The sequence below is a fragment of the Bos mutus genome, unplaced genomic scaffold (assembly GCF_027580195.1).
Source record: "Bos mutus isolate GX-2022 unplaced genomic scaffold, NWIPB_WYAK_1.1 CTG215, whole genome shotgun sequence".
NCBI classification, from domain to species: Eukaryota; Metazoa; Chordata; class Mammalia; order Artiodactyla; family Bovidae; genus Bos; species Bos mutus.
Window position 1 is genome coordinate 125,155 of NW_027219607.1, and position 15,082 is coordinate 140,236.

General features: G+C 46.5%; 1 protein-coding gene and 1 pseudogene across 2 annotated transcripts; both read left to right on the plus strand.

Moving 5' to 3' along the window:
- The first annotated feature begins 1,225 nt into the window (after positions 1–1,225).
- On the plus strand, positions 1,226–14,985 carry IFI35 (interferon induced protein 35). Of its 2 annotated transcripts, none has more exons than XM_070366847.1 (7): positions 1,226–1,393; positions 13,190–13,282; positions 13,574–13,721; positions 13,792–13,898; positions 14,000–14,186; positions 14,282–14,388; positions 14,618–14,985. In XM_070366847.1, exons 1-7 carry the CDS (start codon positions 1,277–1,279, stop codon positions 14,807–14,809), a joined length of 951 nt encoding a protein of 316 aa, XP_070222948.1. In that variant the 5' UTR covers positions 1,226–1,276; the 3' UTR covers positions 14,810–14,985. The 2 variants fall into 2 exon arrangements, with proteins under 2 accessions (XP_070222948.1, XP_005909240.1); XM_005909178.3 differs by having other exon boundaries at positions 13,193–13,282.
- Positions 2,817–4,769, plus strand: LOC102267660 (RNA-binding protein with serine-rich domain 1-like; annotated as a pseudogene).
- Positions 14,986–15,082: the final 97 nt, after the last annotated feature.

The following is a 15,082-nucleotide window of genomic DNA, read 5'->3' on the forward strand; positions in this document are numbered from 1 at the left end:
CAAGAGTACTGGAGTGGGGTGCCATTGCCTTCCCCATGTGCCAGATGATTCAAGTGCTATTTGGAAGAGGAGCACACTGGAGAACTGCTGTAGATGGGGACGGACACCAGCAATGAAGCCTTGAGCCACAGTGCCGCCATTCCTGGTTGCACGAGGGAGAGATCCCAAATGGTCTGGCAGGAAAGGGGTTTAGGCTCTGACTTGGCACCACTGTACTGCAGAAAAGGCATTTGGCCCTTTTAGCTGACATTTCACCTCTCATTGGGTACTTAACTGTGACCAGGTTTTACTGATGAAATAGGCTCTCTAGCTAAGCTGGTTCTAAGCTACTAAATGGACTAGGATTCAAATGGGCCTACTTACCAAGCCTCAAACTTGGCATACTTACATGAGGGGTAGAGAGATTGAGAAAGGGGCCTAAAATAGTGGGAAACCCTGGATTGGGTGAAAATAGAAGACATCCTGGAGTATTTAATTATACTTGCATTTGACTCATCCTCAACCTCAATCCAGTATTTAATTATACTTGCATCCTTAAGTGCTGGATGGCTCTATGAAATTCTCCAGGCAAGAATACAGGTGGGGACGCATTCCCTTCTCCAGGGGATCTTCCCAACCCAAGGATCAAACCCAGGTCTCCTGCATTGCAGGCAGATTCTTTACCATCTGAACCACCAGGGAAGCCCTGGATGTCTCCAGTAAGTGTCAACAGCTTGCCTACTCAAGAGTCACAAATGGAACTAAAATATAAACCCTCTGTGGCAAAAATTCAAGTACTTGGATATTTGTATCACTTCTAGCAGTGGGAGTTTGGGCAAGTTTCTATATTGTGTCTACAAGTTTAGAATCTCATCTGTAAAATGGAAAAAAACCAACTTTGAGAGGTTGTTTTGAAGGTTAATACATGAAAAGCAGAATTGGACATGTAACAGCACTCAAATGCTGGCTATTAACCACAGTTTGGCAAACTTGGGGCTTTTATCTATCATGGTTGCAATTAACATCTGCATGTTCTGGGTAACATTCTAAGCCATTAACAAAGCAGACAAAATTCTACGAATAGGCCTATACTGGGATTGCTACGCTGGAAGGAATGGGCCAGCATTCAGTTTGTATTTGCTTGTAGGGTAACTTCCCCGAGGCCTCATAGCTGGGGGAAGTCCACTTTGAAGACCAGGAAGCCACCCAGGGTGGAATGTGGGAGGGGCAGGGACTTCGGCGAAAAGAAAGTGAAAGCAAACAGCCTGCATAAGGAAGAAGTGTCTTCCAGGCTCCGATGGGTGAGACCAAAGCTCCTCAAAGTGCAAGCAAGATTTTAGTTCCTATGGACTCTGCTGATGTGTGCCCAGCTCTGAAGGTTCACCTCTTGCCAACCGGATCCCAGACTATGTCGGTGAGGAGGAGGGTCTTGGGGGTGGGAAGAATCAGAAGAGCGCCCCTTTTGGCCAGGAATCTACCGGATTCTCAGAGTCTAGCAAGCAAGCCTCTTCCTGCCCAGTCTCTTAGACCTGCAGAAGGTCCAGGGAGAGACCGGCTGGGACATCTCTAGGGTGTTGGTTCTCTAACTGCCTCAGAGACAGTTCTAAAAACTGCACCACAGGAGATCATGAAGTCCTTGTGTGGATGTGCATTTTTCGGGAGAAAGAATCCATCATTTTCATTATATACTCAAAAGGGTTATGTGACCCCTAAAAATTCAGGAATTGCTCACACCTTCATCTCCTGAGATCTTCCTTAACAAATTCCTCCCCTCCTTAACATTTCCATTTCAGCTTAACCTAGGACTCTCTTCAGGATGAGGGGAAGAAGTGTTCCTCCTCTGAGACCTAACCCCCACCCCACAACCCGTTTCTGCTCTGGTCTCCGCTTTCCCAACCCATGAATGCCCCTGCTCACGGTAGACTAAGCCCTCTGCTTAGTTTCAGCCTGTCCAACTTTGATCACCAGTGCCTTGGCATGCAGTAGGCACTCAGTAAACACCTGTTGAATGAATGAATCTCATCTAAATTCTTCAGCCTTTCTCACCCTCATACTACCCCATCTGTTACACAGATCTCTTGCTTGGAAATGTTTCATCTGCCTCTCAAATGTAGGAAGAAAGACCACAGACTTTAGAGGCAGCCTGACTGGTTTCAGAGCCTGGTTCCTCCAATTGTGTGACCCTGGGCAAGTTACTAGCCTCTCTAATGCTTACAATCTAAGTCCTATTCCCTTATCTGTGTGGTGGGAATAACAGTAACACTTCCATAGAAGAATACCTATCTGCAAGAATTAAACTACATAATCCCTAAAATACACAGTGAACACTGAGCACTCTGCTTGGCATATACTAAGTGCTCAATACCTGCTCATTATTGTTAACATTACCAACCTTTTCAGAACCCTAGTTCCCCAGGACGATCTTGATTAACCCCCACCTCACTCCTACCACTCTGCTAAAACTGCTTTCTCTCTTTTAAAAATTATTTTATTTATTTTTGACTGTGCTGGGTCTTCGTTGTTCCAAGTAGACTCTCTCTAGTTGCGGTGAGTGGGGGGCTACTCTCTAGTTGCGGGATGCCGGCTTCTCATTGCAGTGCCTTCCCTGTTGCAGAACACCGGCTCTAGGTATATGGGCTCAGTAGTTGTGGCTTCTGGGCTCTAGAGCACAGGCCAAGTAGTTGTGGCTTAGTTGCTCCGAGGTATGTGGGATCTTTCCAGATCAAGGATCGAACCTGAGTCCCCTACATTGGCAAGTGGATTTTTTTAAATGTATTTATTTTTAAGTGCAGTATAATTGCTTTACAATGTTGTATTGGTTTCTATCATATATCAATATGAATCAGCCGTAAGTATATGTATGTCCCCTTCCTCTTGAACTTCGCTCCCATCTGCCACACCATGCCACCCCTCTAGGTTGTCATAGAGCACGGGATTTGAGCTCCCCACGTCATACAGCAAATTTCCCCTGGCTATCAAATTTTACATATGATAATGTATATATTTCAATGCTACTCTGTCAATTCATCCCAGGCAGGCGAATTCTTAACTACTGGACCACCAAGGAAGTCCTAAAACTACTCTCTTAGAGGGACTTTCCTCTTAAACAGGAAATAAGGAAGGTAGTTTCAGGAAACTGTAATTTTGAAAAATCACCCTGAGAGCAGGAGGAAGCCACAGTGGTGCGAAGATGATGCACTTTGGCACAAATTGCAGTCAATTAGGGATCCTTTCTCAGATTCCAGTTAGAAGTGAGAGTTCAGATAAGTCAGACCACCACTGCTGCTTTGAACACCTCAGGAAGGGGGAATGGTTTCATCGGAACTGGAAAAAAAGAGCTTCAGTCAGTCAGTTCAGTCGCTCAGTTATATCCAACTCTTTTCGACCCCATGGACTTCAGCATGCCAGGCTTCCCTTTCCATCACCAACTCCTGGAGCTTGCTCAAACTCATGTCCATCGAGTCGATGATGCCATCCAACCATCTTATCCCTCTGTATAGTAAGAAGAGCTTACTAGGAGTCAAAGAAAATAATATGAAATCCAGGACTAGGGCACCTTCTACTAAATGCAAAGTTCACTCAGATGAAAAGTCCAAGTATGGGTCTAAAGATAAAAGGGCCATCAAGGAGTCAAGCAAGAAGAATCATTTGTAGTTTAGTCGCTGAGCAGTGGCCGACTCTTTGAGACCTCATAGACCCTGGACCACAGCTCGCCAATCTTCTCTGTCCTTCACTATCTCCTGGAGTTCGCTGAAACTCATGTCTGTTGAGTCGGTGATGCCATCCAACCATCTCATCCTCTGTCACTCACTTCTCCTCCTGCCTTCAATCTTTCCCAGAATCAGGGTCTTTTCTGATGTGTCAGCTCTTCACATCAGGTGGCCAATTGGAGCTTCAGCTTTAGCATCAGTCCTTCCAGTGAATATTCAGGGTTGATTTCCTTTAGGATTCATTGGTTTGATCTCCTTGCTGTCCAAGGGACTCACAAGAGTCTTCTTCAACACCACAATTTAAAAGCCTCAATTCTTTGGTGCTCAGCTTTCTTTATGGTCCAACTCTCACATCTGTACATGACTACTGGAAAGACCATAGCTTTGACTAGATGGACCTTTGTTGGCAAAGTGATGTCCCTGCAGAGATAAAAGTCAAAAGAGGCACAACACTTCCAGTGGTAGCAGCAGTTTCAGGTCTCGGTCCAGTTCTGCCTCCAGTCTGGGCTCCAGCACCAGCACAGTCTCCATCAGTGGCTCCAGCTCATCTTCAGCATCGAACGGCTCAGGAAGTTCCAGCATGTTCCCCAGCTCCAGCTCCAGCAGCTCCTCTGGCTCTCCAAGTCCTTCTTGGCACAGACATGACAACAGGTGGCGTTCACGCTCCAAATGTAAACCAGCTGAAAGAGATGGAAAGGAAAAGAACCCTTCCCCTAAACCCACCAAAGAACACATGGGGAGGCTCACCAGGAATATGATCAAGGATCACATCATGAAGATATTCTCCACTTCTGGGAAAATTAAAATGATTGACATATGCCTGTAGAAAGCATCCACCCCCATCTGTTAAAAGGCTGTGCCTATGCATGAGTTTGAAAATCCACATGAGACTGAGAAGGTGCTGAAGCTCATGGACAGAGAATAAATCAATGACCAGAACATCACAGCTACTGCTTCTATGGCCCCTTGACCTTGGCCAACCCCCAGGAAATCCCCCTCTAACCCGCCCCAGAAGAATGCTGCTACTGCTTCCCACATGGCGCAGGTCCAGGGATGAGGAGAAAGTCATGTTCCCCTTGACAGGCGCAAGTCCCTGGCGCTCCCACGATCCCATTCTCCCGGGGCTGCCGCCACGACAGGAGACACTCTAGTTCCAACTCCTCCCGATAATCAGGGCCACTGAAGCTCTACCCCATCCAACTCACTTCTGTCACTTTTCTAGCCAAAGAAGGATTGGTAGGAAAGAAATCCCTCCTCAGGGGCAGACTTGGAAGGTGAAGGGAGCAGTTGAGATGTTCCCGGGGCAGCAGAGTTCCCGCTGCAGAGTGTTGTGGGTTTGGTTTGGTTAGCAACTTGCTTATAAAGATCCCCTCCTGTTTTCTAGCTAGAAAGCTTCCACATTTCTAGTTCCTGAGAGTCGGTTCGGTGGCAAAGCCAGCAGAGATGAACAGGGGGTTCCTAGTGATGGGTCAACGCCAGTGTGGGAGCACGTTTTCCCATTCGACAGATGACTTGGAGGCCTGTGGAGTCCCACAGGAAAGGACATGCTTTTACACAACGGCCATTCCTGTTAGCCTGGCCCTGCTCCCCTGCCTGAGTCCTCTTCTGACCTCTAGGCTAAGATATCTCCAGTTATCTACCCAAATGGTTCTTTTTAGACGTGTGCGTGCACACCACCCCCCACGTCTCCCTCTCTTTCTGAAACTGGTAAGTTGAGAGCCAGGTGTGCCAGGTCACCACAGAACCCCCACTGTGTTGGTATTCGTGGTGGTCCTGCAGGTTACCTTGGCAATGTGTGCATGGCTTTTCTGGCTTTTATTGTACAGTCAGTACTATAAATTTTCTGTTTTGAGTTTTGTAACTTTGTAGCATTTTAGATAATGTTGTGTTTGTTGAGTAGAGTAAAAGAATTGTGTTGAATAAACCTAGAATTAGAGTTCAAAAAAAAAAAAAATCACCCTAAATTCGTTGCTGAGAGACAACCTCTATTAATGACACTGTGATGTCCATCTTCCAATAATTTTTTTGCATTTCTATACTTTAATAAATATCTTCATGAGTTAAAATGTTTAAAATCAACAGACTAGGAAGAATGCTCCTGCTGCTGCTAAGTCACTTCAGTCATGTCTGACTCTGTGTGACCCCAGAGATGACAGCCCACCAGGCTCCCCCATCCCTGGGATTCTCCAGGCAAGAATACTGGAGTGGGTTGCCATTTCCTTCTCCAATGCATGAAAGTGAAAAGTGAAAGTGAAGTTGCTCACTCGTGTCCGACTCTTTGCAACCCCATGGACTGCAGCCTACCAGGCTCCTCCGTCCGTGGGATTTTCCAGGAAGAGTACTGGAGTGGGGTGAATATTTATAGGCAATTTTATATTTTGCTTTTTTGGTTTATTGTGAGCACTTCATGTTAAATGTTCCTCGTTACTATGTGTTTTAATCGCTATGTAATATATTATATGGGCTTTACCAGGTGGCTCAGTGGTAAAGAATCCACTTGCCAATGCAGAAGATGTAGGAGATGCCAGTTCAATCCCTGGGTCAGGAAGATCCCTTGGAGGAGGAAATGGCAACCCACTCCAGTGTTCTTGCCTGAAAAATCCCATGGACAGAGAAGCCTGGCGACCTACAGGCCATGGGGTCACAAACAGACAGACTAAACACATAGCACCTAATATTTTATACTGAATTGTTTCTCTCCTGCTGGCCATGTAGATTTCTTTTTTTGTTTTTCTGTTGTAAACAAGGCTACAATAATTATCCTTGTGTGTGTGCCGACCATTTCCTTATGATAAGCAGGACTGTTTTGGGGGGTTTTTTTTGCTCAATCTCAGAGGTCATTATCATGCCTCCTGGCAGAAGGCCTGTTACCAGCACTGTGCCCAGCCCAGGCTCTTCCTCCTTAAACGTGTTGTTCTTCATGCCTGCTCTCCCTCCAGTTTCACTAGCCTCTCTTCTGCATTCTCTTCAGCTGGTTCTACCTTGTTCCCCGATCTCTTAGTGTCGGATACCCCAGAAATCAGCACTTGAACCCTTTCTTATTGATCTCATTTAGTTTGTGACTTTAAATATCTCTGCATGGATAATTCTCACGTTTATACTCATGGCCTATATCAATGGTAAAGAATCTGCCTGCCAATGCAGGAAATGCAGGTTTGATCCCTGGGTTGGGAAGATCTCCTGGAGAAGGAAATGACTGGTGGGCCAGATGGTAAAGAATCTGTCTGCAATGCAGGAGACCTGGGTTGGGAAGATCCCCTAGAGAAGGAAATAGCAACCTACTCCGTATTCTTGCCTGGACAATCCCATGGACAGAAGAGCCTGGCAGGCTACAGTCCATAGGGTTGCAAGAGTCAGATACAACTGAGCAACTAACACTTTCACTTTCCAATATTCTTGCCTGGAAAATCCCATGGACAGAGGAGCCTGGAGGGCTACAGTGCTTGGGGTCGCAAAGAGTCAGACAGGACTGAGCACAAATACACACACACACACATATGGCTCATCCCCTAGAATGTAAAAGCTCCACAGTGAAGTTTTCTCTGTTTGGGTCACTACTGTATCCCCAGAGCCTAGAGTAGGGTCCAGCACAAAGAAGTGCCTCGTAGTTGATAGTTGTATGAGTGAATATGGAAGCATATGAGGGAGGGGACTTCCCTGTAGCCCTCTTTTTCTTTTGCTGTTCTATTTTTCGTCTTCCTTTGTGTCTCTGACACTACCTAATTCTGGCCCTGGCCTGTCCTGACCACGCCCTCTTCTTCCTCTCAGCATTCCTCTACGTGCGTGCATGCTAAGTTGCTTCATTTGTTTCCGACTCTTTGCAACCCTATGCAAAGAGTTTGCAACTGTAGCCTACCAAGATCCTCTCTCCATGGGATTCTCCAGGCAAGAATACTGGAGTGGGTTGCCATTTCCTCCTCCAGGGATCTTCCCAACCCAGGGATCAAACCTGCATCTCCTGCATTGGCAGGTGGTTTCTTTACCCCTAGGGCCACCTGAGAATCCTCTGCGTTCATTTATCTTTCCTGAAAACTGACTAGGTATCTTCGAAGATTTTTTTTTTTCTGCTGTGCTGCACAGTATACAGAATCTTAGTTCCCTGACTGGGGATCGAACCCCTGCCCTCTCCAGTGGAAGTGTGGATTCTTAACCACTGGACTGCCGGGGATCCAAAGATCACTGTCCCAAAGATCACTCATTCTGTTTCTGGATGCGTTCTTCCATCTTCTTGGCTTCTATCATTATTCTATCTACATACTGTTCTAACCCAGAGTCCTATCCTCCAAGTCCTGTTCCTGCCACCATGTGTCTTCAACAGCCTTAGGTTTGACTCACTTTTGCCCACTAAGGGTCTTTTTTGTTATTTTTGGTCCCACTGCATGACTTGCACTAGGACATAACCAGATGAAGGGGGAACATATTTTCCTTTTTTTTTTTTTCATTGCTATGTCTCCAGAGTCTATAATATGGGACTGCATGGTGCAGAGCAGAAAATCTATATCAGGGGTCCTCAACCTCCAGGATCTAATGCTTGATGATATCAGGTGGAGCTGATGTAATAATAATAGAAATAGTGTTAGTCACTCAGTCATGTCTGACTCTTTTCAACCACATGGACTGTAGCCAGTCAGGCTCCTCTGACCATGGGATTCTCCAGGCAAGAATACTGGAGTGGGTTGTCATGCCCACCTTCAGGAGGATCTTCCCAACCCAGGGATCGAATCCGGGTCTCCTGCATTGCAGGCAGATTCTTTACTGTCTGAGCCACCAGGGAAGCCCCAATAGAAATAAAGTGCATAATAAATGTAATGCACTTGAATTGTCCCCAAACCATCCCCCTCCCCAGTCCACGGAAAAATTGTCTTCCGTGAAACTGGTTCCTGGTGCCAAAAAGGTTGGGGACCACTGGCTTAGAGGATCTCAGTCCCCTGACCAGGGATTGAACCCAGGCCATGGCAGTGAAAGCCCAGAATCTTAACCACTAGACCACCAGGAAACTCCCCTTATTATTTAACCTTAACGGATCTCAGGTTCTTCAACTATCAAATGGGGATTATTAAATACAAAACATTTAACATAGCACTCATCAGATGCCAGAAACTACTTTCACAAATAAAATTATACATAGGTAGAAATTGTATTCCCATTTTATAGATGAAACCAAGGCACAGAGAGTTAAACAACTTGCCCATTGTCTTGCAGTAGTAAGAACAGCTGGATGTAAGTCCTGGAGATTTGGCTCCAGAATTTATGTTCTTAACTGTCACGTTACACTGCCTGCCACTACTGCTATGATGAACACAGACAGCATGAGATTTTATCGTAGGGGTGGTCAGGTTCTAAACTTCACAAATAAGGAGGAGAATGCATTTGTTGCTGTTATGGTTCAGTACCTAAGTCATGTCTGATTCTGCGACCCTATGGACTGCAGCAAGCCAGGCCTCCAGGTCCACCACCGTCTCCCGGTTTTGCTCAAGTTTATGTCCACTGAATCAGTGATACTATCCAACCATCTCATCCTCTGCCTCCCTCTTCTCCTTTTCTCCTTCAATCCTTTGCAGCATCAGGGTCTTTTCCAATGAGTTGGCTGTTCACATCAGGGAGCCAAAATATTGGAGCTTCAGCTTCAGCATTCTGAAGAATGTTTGCATGTAGTCAAATGAACCTCAAATCATTAACTCACTCCTAAGTATCCAGAATTTACAGTCTCAATAAGCTCAATGTAAAATGGACAGCAATTTTTTTTTTCAGTTGAGCACCTGACGGATGTTGGCTTCCACTTAGGGACCAAGTTATAATGTTAAAGAAATAAATAGCATGTATAGCTGAATTCAAGTGCAAGTTGCTCAGTTGTGTCCAACTCTTTGCGACCCCATGGACTATACAGTCCATGGAATTCTCCAGGCCAGAATACTGGAGTGGGTAGCCTTTCCCTTCTCCAGGACATCTTCCCAACCCAGGAATTGAACCGGGGTCTCCAGCATTGCAGGCGGATTCTTTACCAAGTGAGCTATCAGGGCAGTCCTGAATTCAAGTAAATCACTATAATCAGCCTTTTTTGTCCTTGAAAAGTCTGAAGTTTCCACTGGGAATTGGAGATAGGAAGCAGTTTTATGATACTTAAATGGGATGGATTCCAACTGTGCCTGGCATTTAGCAGGTCCCCAATAACTACTGGCTCTCTTCCCTTGCCTGTTGGGTCAATGAAATTATACCAAACCCTTGAACACCCAGGTGCAACCTCAGCACTGTCTCTCCAGTCTGTCCCCTCTGTCTCCTTTATACAACATCCAGAGTCTGGGGGCTTTTCCTCAAGGGACATACTCACACACACGTGTTCCTTGTACCCACTGCCAGAGGCTCAGGTCAGCTCCTGTCACATCTGTAAGAATTAGAGCTGCAGAATCTGGGTTTGTTTCCTCATTCCACAGTTCCTGCTGCTCCAGTTCATCCTGCCATCACTGTCAGATAGAAATCTTTTTTTTTTTTTTCCGTATAGTTGATTTACAATGTTATATTAGCTTCAGGTATATAACAAAGTAATTCACTTATACATATATACATATTCTTTTTCAGAGTCTTCTCTATTACAGGTTATTATAAGATATTGAATAGAGTTCCCTGTGTGATATAAGAGGTCCTTGTTGTTTATCTATTTTCTTCATAGTAATATGCATCTGCTAATCCCAAACTCCTAATTTATCTCTCCCTCACCCCTTTCCTCCTTTGGTAACTGTAAGTTTGTTCTCTATGTCTGTCTTCACTTTGTCAAAAATTCATTTGTATCTTTTTTTTCAGATTCCACATATAAGTGATATTATATGATATTTGTCTTTCTCATCTGATTTATGTCATTTAGTGTGATAATCTCTAGGTCCATCCATCTTGCTGCAAAATGGCGTTACTTCATTCTTTTTATGACTAATACTCCATTGCATGTATAAAACATCTTTATCCGAATTCATCTATTGGTGGACACTTAACTTGCTTCCAGGTCGTGGTTATTATAAATAGTGCTCCGATGAACGTTAGGCTGCATGTGTCAGTGAAAACTCTACAAATTAGAGTTTTCATCTTTTCCCGATGTATGTCCAGAAACAACATTGCTTGATGATATGGGTAATTCTGTTTTTAGTTGTTTATTTCTTGGCGGCATCAGGGTCAGTTCTTAGTTGCAGTATATGGGGTCTTCCTTGCATCATGAGGATCATTCACTGAGGCACACGGACTCCAGTTGTGGCGAAAGGGCTCAGTAATTGCGGCACATGGGCTTAGTTCCTCAACCAGGGATCACCCCACATCCCTTGCCACTGGACCACCAGGGAAGCCCCTATTTCTAGTTTTTCAAAGAACCTCCATACTGTTTTCCATATTGGTTGCACCAATTTAAGTTCCCTGCAACAGTGCAGGAGGGTTCTCTTTTCTCCATACCCTCTCCAGCATTTATTATTCATAGACTTTTTCATTATGGCCATTCCGACCTGATCTGAGGTCATTGTAATTATGATTTGCATTTTTCTAATAATTAGTGATGCTGAGCATTTTTTTTATGTGCCTCCTGGCCATTTGTATGTCTTCTTCAGAGAAATGTCTATATAGGTCTTCTGCCCATTTTTTGAGCTCTTTTAAACACTGTATCCATCACCTCACTCCCCCTTTCAGAAATCTTCACTAGTTCTCCATTTCCCTGTTGATAAACTCTCCTTTTTGAATATTTTTTTAAATTGTATTTATGAAGCTTTTAAAAATAAATAAATTTACTTATTTAAAGCTACGTATTGAATAGCCTTGCCAATTATTAGGTTTTCAAACAATATGTATAATTAGATCAAGATTTAAAGCAGAAGTACAAAGAGGATAGGTTAAGGACTGAATTCAATTGAAAAACGCATTTTATTTGTCATATTTTTTTTTTAAGTCAAGCCATCTTTTTCAAATAAAAAAAATCCAGGTTTCTGATTTCCCTTAGAAATGGGAAGATATAGGATACTGAAACCACATTCCATGTGAAGAAAACTTGGCTAGAGCCAAGATGGGGTTGCCACTCTAGTGGGGACATGCTGTCTCCAGATGTCAGAGTTCCCACCTCTCCACATGACACTACATGGGCTCCCCTGACTCATGGATGTCATCTTGCTGCCTCTGAGAATCACTGATTATTTCTCACTACTCATTACCCAGCATTATTTGATCAAACCCTAGGTTTTGTCTGCTTAAAACAGTGAACTCACCCTGAATGATTCAGCACCCTCTGTAATATGCTTCTGTTATGTCGTTCTTTCACTTCATTCATTCACTCAACACACAATTTACTGAATGCCTGTTTTGTGCTGGGGACACAGAGATGGCCAGGACAGAGTCCCGTCCTTCCTACTGAGATCACACTTCCCTGAGCTGACCTTATTTATCAGGCTTCCAACTGCAGGGTGAGCGATCCACAAACAAAGGTGCATTTATTCCCATCCCTGGTGTCATTCCCCTAGCCATTTGTCAGCTCTTGCTCTCTCTCTGGACCTGCCCCAAATCACGCCCAGTCTGAAAGGCTGCTTGGCACAGTGGAAAGGGTGGCAGTCATGGGACAGGCTGGGAGATCTTGGGTAAATTACTCCCCTATTCTAACTTTGATTTCTTCACTGTAAAGCACAGATTAAGAGTCTGGAGTCAGACTGCCTAGGGCCAGATGACTGTGGGCAAGTCATTTGATCTCTCTGAACTACAGTTTCCTCCTCTGCAAAATAAGGGCAAGAGTGTATTTATTTAATAAGGTGTTGCAAGATGTGAGTGATATAATTCATATAAAGGGCTTAGCACAGTGCCTGATATACAGTAAGTGCTTAATAAATGTTAGCTGATAGTCTTATCTTAAAACTCTAAGCCCTTATTCCTCTTCTAGGTCTCCCTAGCTGTGTTAACCCCTATAGGACTGTCCCTCCTCCAAATTCCTGCTGTCCTCCACCATCAGTTGTGTGATTGTGAACTGTCTTGAGTACCATTTTATACAGGCCTGAGGGCTGGACCTTTGTCTTCCATTGCCCTGTGTCATGCCCAGTCCCTCATAGCAGGAGCTCAATCGATGTTTTCTGTTTTGTTTTGGACTGTGCTGGGTCTTTGCTTGTGGTGCATGCAAGCTGAATAGTTGTGGCGCGTGGGCTTAGTTTCCTGGCTGCATGTGGATCTCAGTTCCCAGACCAGGGGTCAAGCCCACGTCCCCTGCATTGGAAAGTGGATTCTCAACCACCGGACTCACCAGGGAAGTCCCTTGATCAGCATTTGTTAAACTCTAGGGCTCCAGGAATGACCCAGCCATGGCTGCTGCAAAGTCTCCTGCCCTTGAGAGCAGCAGATGAGGGCATTCAAGCTGGGCCAGGACAAGCCCAGGCCAGGGTAAATGGGTTGGGTTGTTCTCAGGCTGAGCATCAGCCCTGCTCTTGGAGAGTCCTGAAGAGCAGGGCACCCTTCCCCTGGCTCATTCATTCTCTGGTTGTTCCCTTCTGCTCCAGCAGGCTCTCCAGGCCCTTCAGGAGGAACAGGCCAGACTAAAGATGAGGCTGCAGGAGCTGCAGAGGAATCTCAGGGACTGCCCCCAAGACAAGGTAAGCTTCGAGGGGCTGTGGCCTTGTAGAGAAAGTTGCTGCTGCTGCTGCTGCTAAGTCACTTCAGTCGTGTCTGACTCTGTAATTTCACTCCTGCTCTGCCATTTCCTTTCTGTGTATCCTTATCCACTTATTTACTTACTCCACTTCTTCACCCAGCTCTCGTTTCAGGATGAATCCCTGGCACTCAGCATCAGTCACATATAATCGGGGGTGCTTCCCTCCTGGGAGGGAGTTGGGGACTCTCCCCAACACTGAAGTCTGCATCACCCTCTTTTCCCCTACCCGCAGGTCCCATTCCCTGTGCCCGAGTCCCCCCTGGTGTTCCGAGGACACTTTGAGGAGGGCAAGGCAATGGCCAAGTCTGTGGTTTCCCATGTGCGGATTTGTTACCCTCTGCCTGGAGGCTCTGCTCTGGTGACCTTTGATGACCCCAATGGTGAGCTCCAGGAAACCCGGGGAGAGAGGCTGGGAGGCTTCCTAGGACCAATTCTGCTCCCCTTCCCCAGTGGCCAAGCAGGTGCTGCAGCAAAAGGAGCATCAGATCAATGTGGAAGGGTTCCGGCTGAGGGTTCAAGTCCAGCCCCTGGAGCTACCCATGCTGACTACCATCCAGGTGACAGAGTGGCAGGGCCTTAGGACCTGCGGGGGGCCCCAGGCACTGGACACAAGGGTGTTGGGCTGTGCCTGGGACCACTTCCTCCTGTCTTTCCCCAGGTGTCCAGCCAGATGAATGACCAGAGAGTGCTGGTCAGTGGGTTTCCTGCTGGGCTCAAGTTAAGTGAGGAAGAGCTGCTGGACAAGCTGGAGATCTTCTTTGGCAAGACCAAGAATGGAGGTGGTGACGTGGAGATGAGGGAACTGCTGCAAGGGGGTGTCATGCTGGGCTTTACTGAGGACAGAGGTAAGGGCTTTGCTGGCGAGATGAGAGCCGGGGCATCAGGCCATGGGAAGGGAGAGCCCTGGATGCTAAAGGTCTCCCGCTCCCTGTCCCTGCAGTGGCCCAGCACCTGTGCCAGATGGGCCAGTTCGTGGTGCCACTGGGTAAACAGCAGTCCTGTCTGAGAGTCTCTCCCTATATGAGCGGGAAAATCCAGAAGGCCGAGGTAAGTGGGAAGATGAAGATGGGGACTGGGCCAGGCCACCTGTCTGCAGGCCAGAAACTTGCCCAAGGAGGGAATCACAGCCCCAAAACCCCACTGACCCATTCGCTTCCCACCTCTCCAGGCCTCCTGCCCCCTCCCATACTCCCAGGGTCACCACCTGCCCCGACCTCTGCCCCTCCCCAAGCCCAGCCCACATGAGCCTTTACCCATCTCCTGGCTCCATTTCCAGGTCAGGCCCCAGCCTGTGCCCCAGTCAGTGCTGGTGCTCAACATTCCTGATGTCCTGGATGGCCCGGAGCTACAAGACGTCCTGGAGATCCACTTCCAGAAACCCACCCGTGGAGGCGGGGAGGTGGAAGCTGTGACAGTCGTGCCCCCGGGACAGCGGGGCCTGGCAGTCTTCACTTCGAAGTCAGGCTAGGAGCCTGCCCTACTCATTAAGCCCACCCCTCTGCCAAGACTCTTAAACCAGGTTGGGGCTGGAGGCACGTACAGGAGAAAGTGATGACGCTGGTCAACGGAGGGAGGGATTAGGAGCGGTGAAATGCTGCCCCAGAACAGTAAAAGTGCCCGCATGGCATGATCCTCTTCCTCATTTCACTTCATGAAAGGAAACTTGATCGGGGCATGGAAGGAGGCTGGGGGAGGGGGAAACCTCAGCCTTCCGCTAGCTGTGCTGGCCTTCCACAAGCTC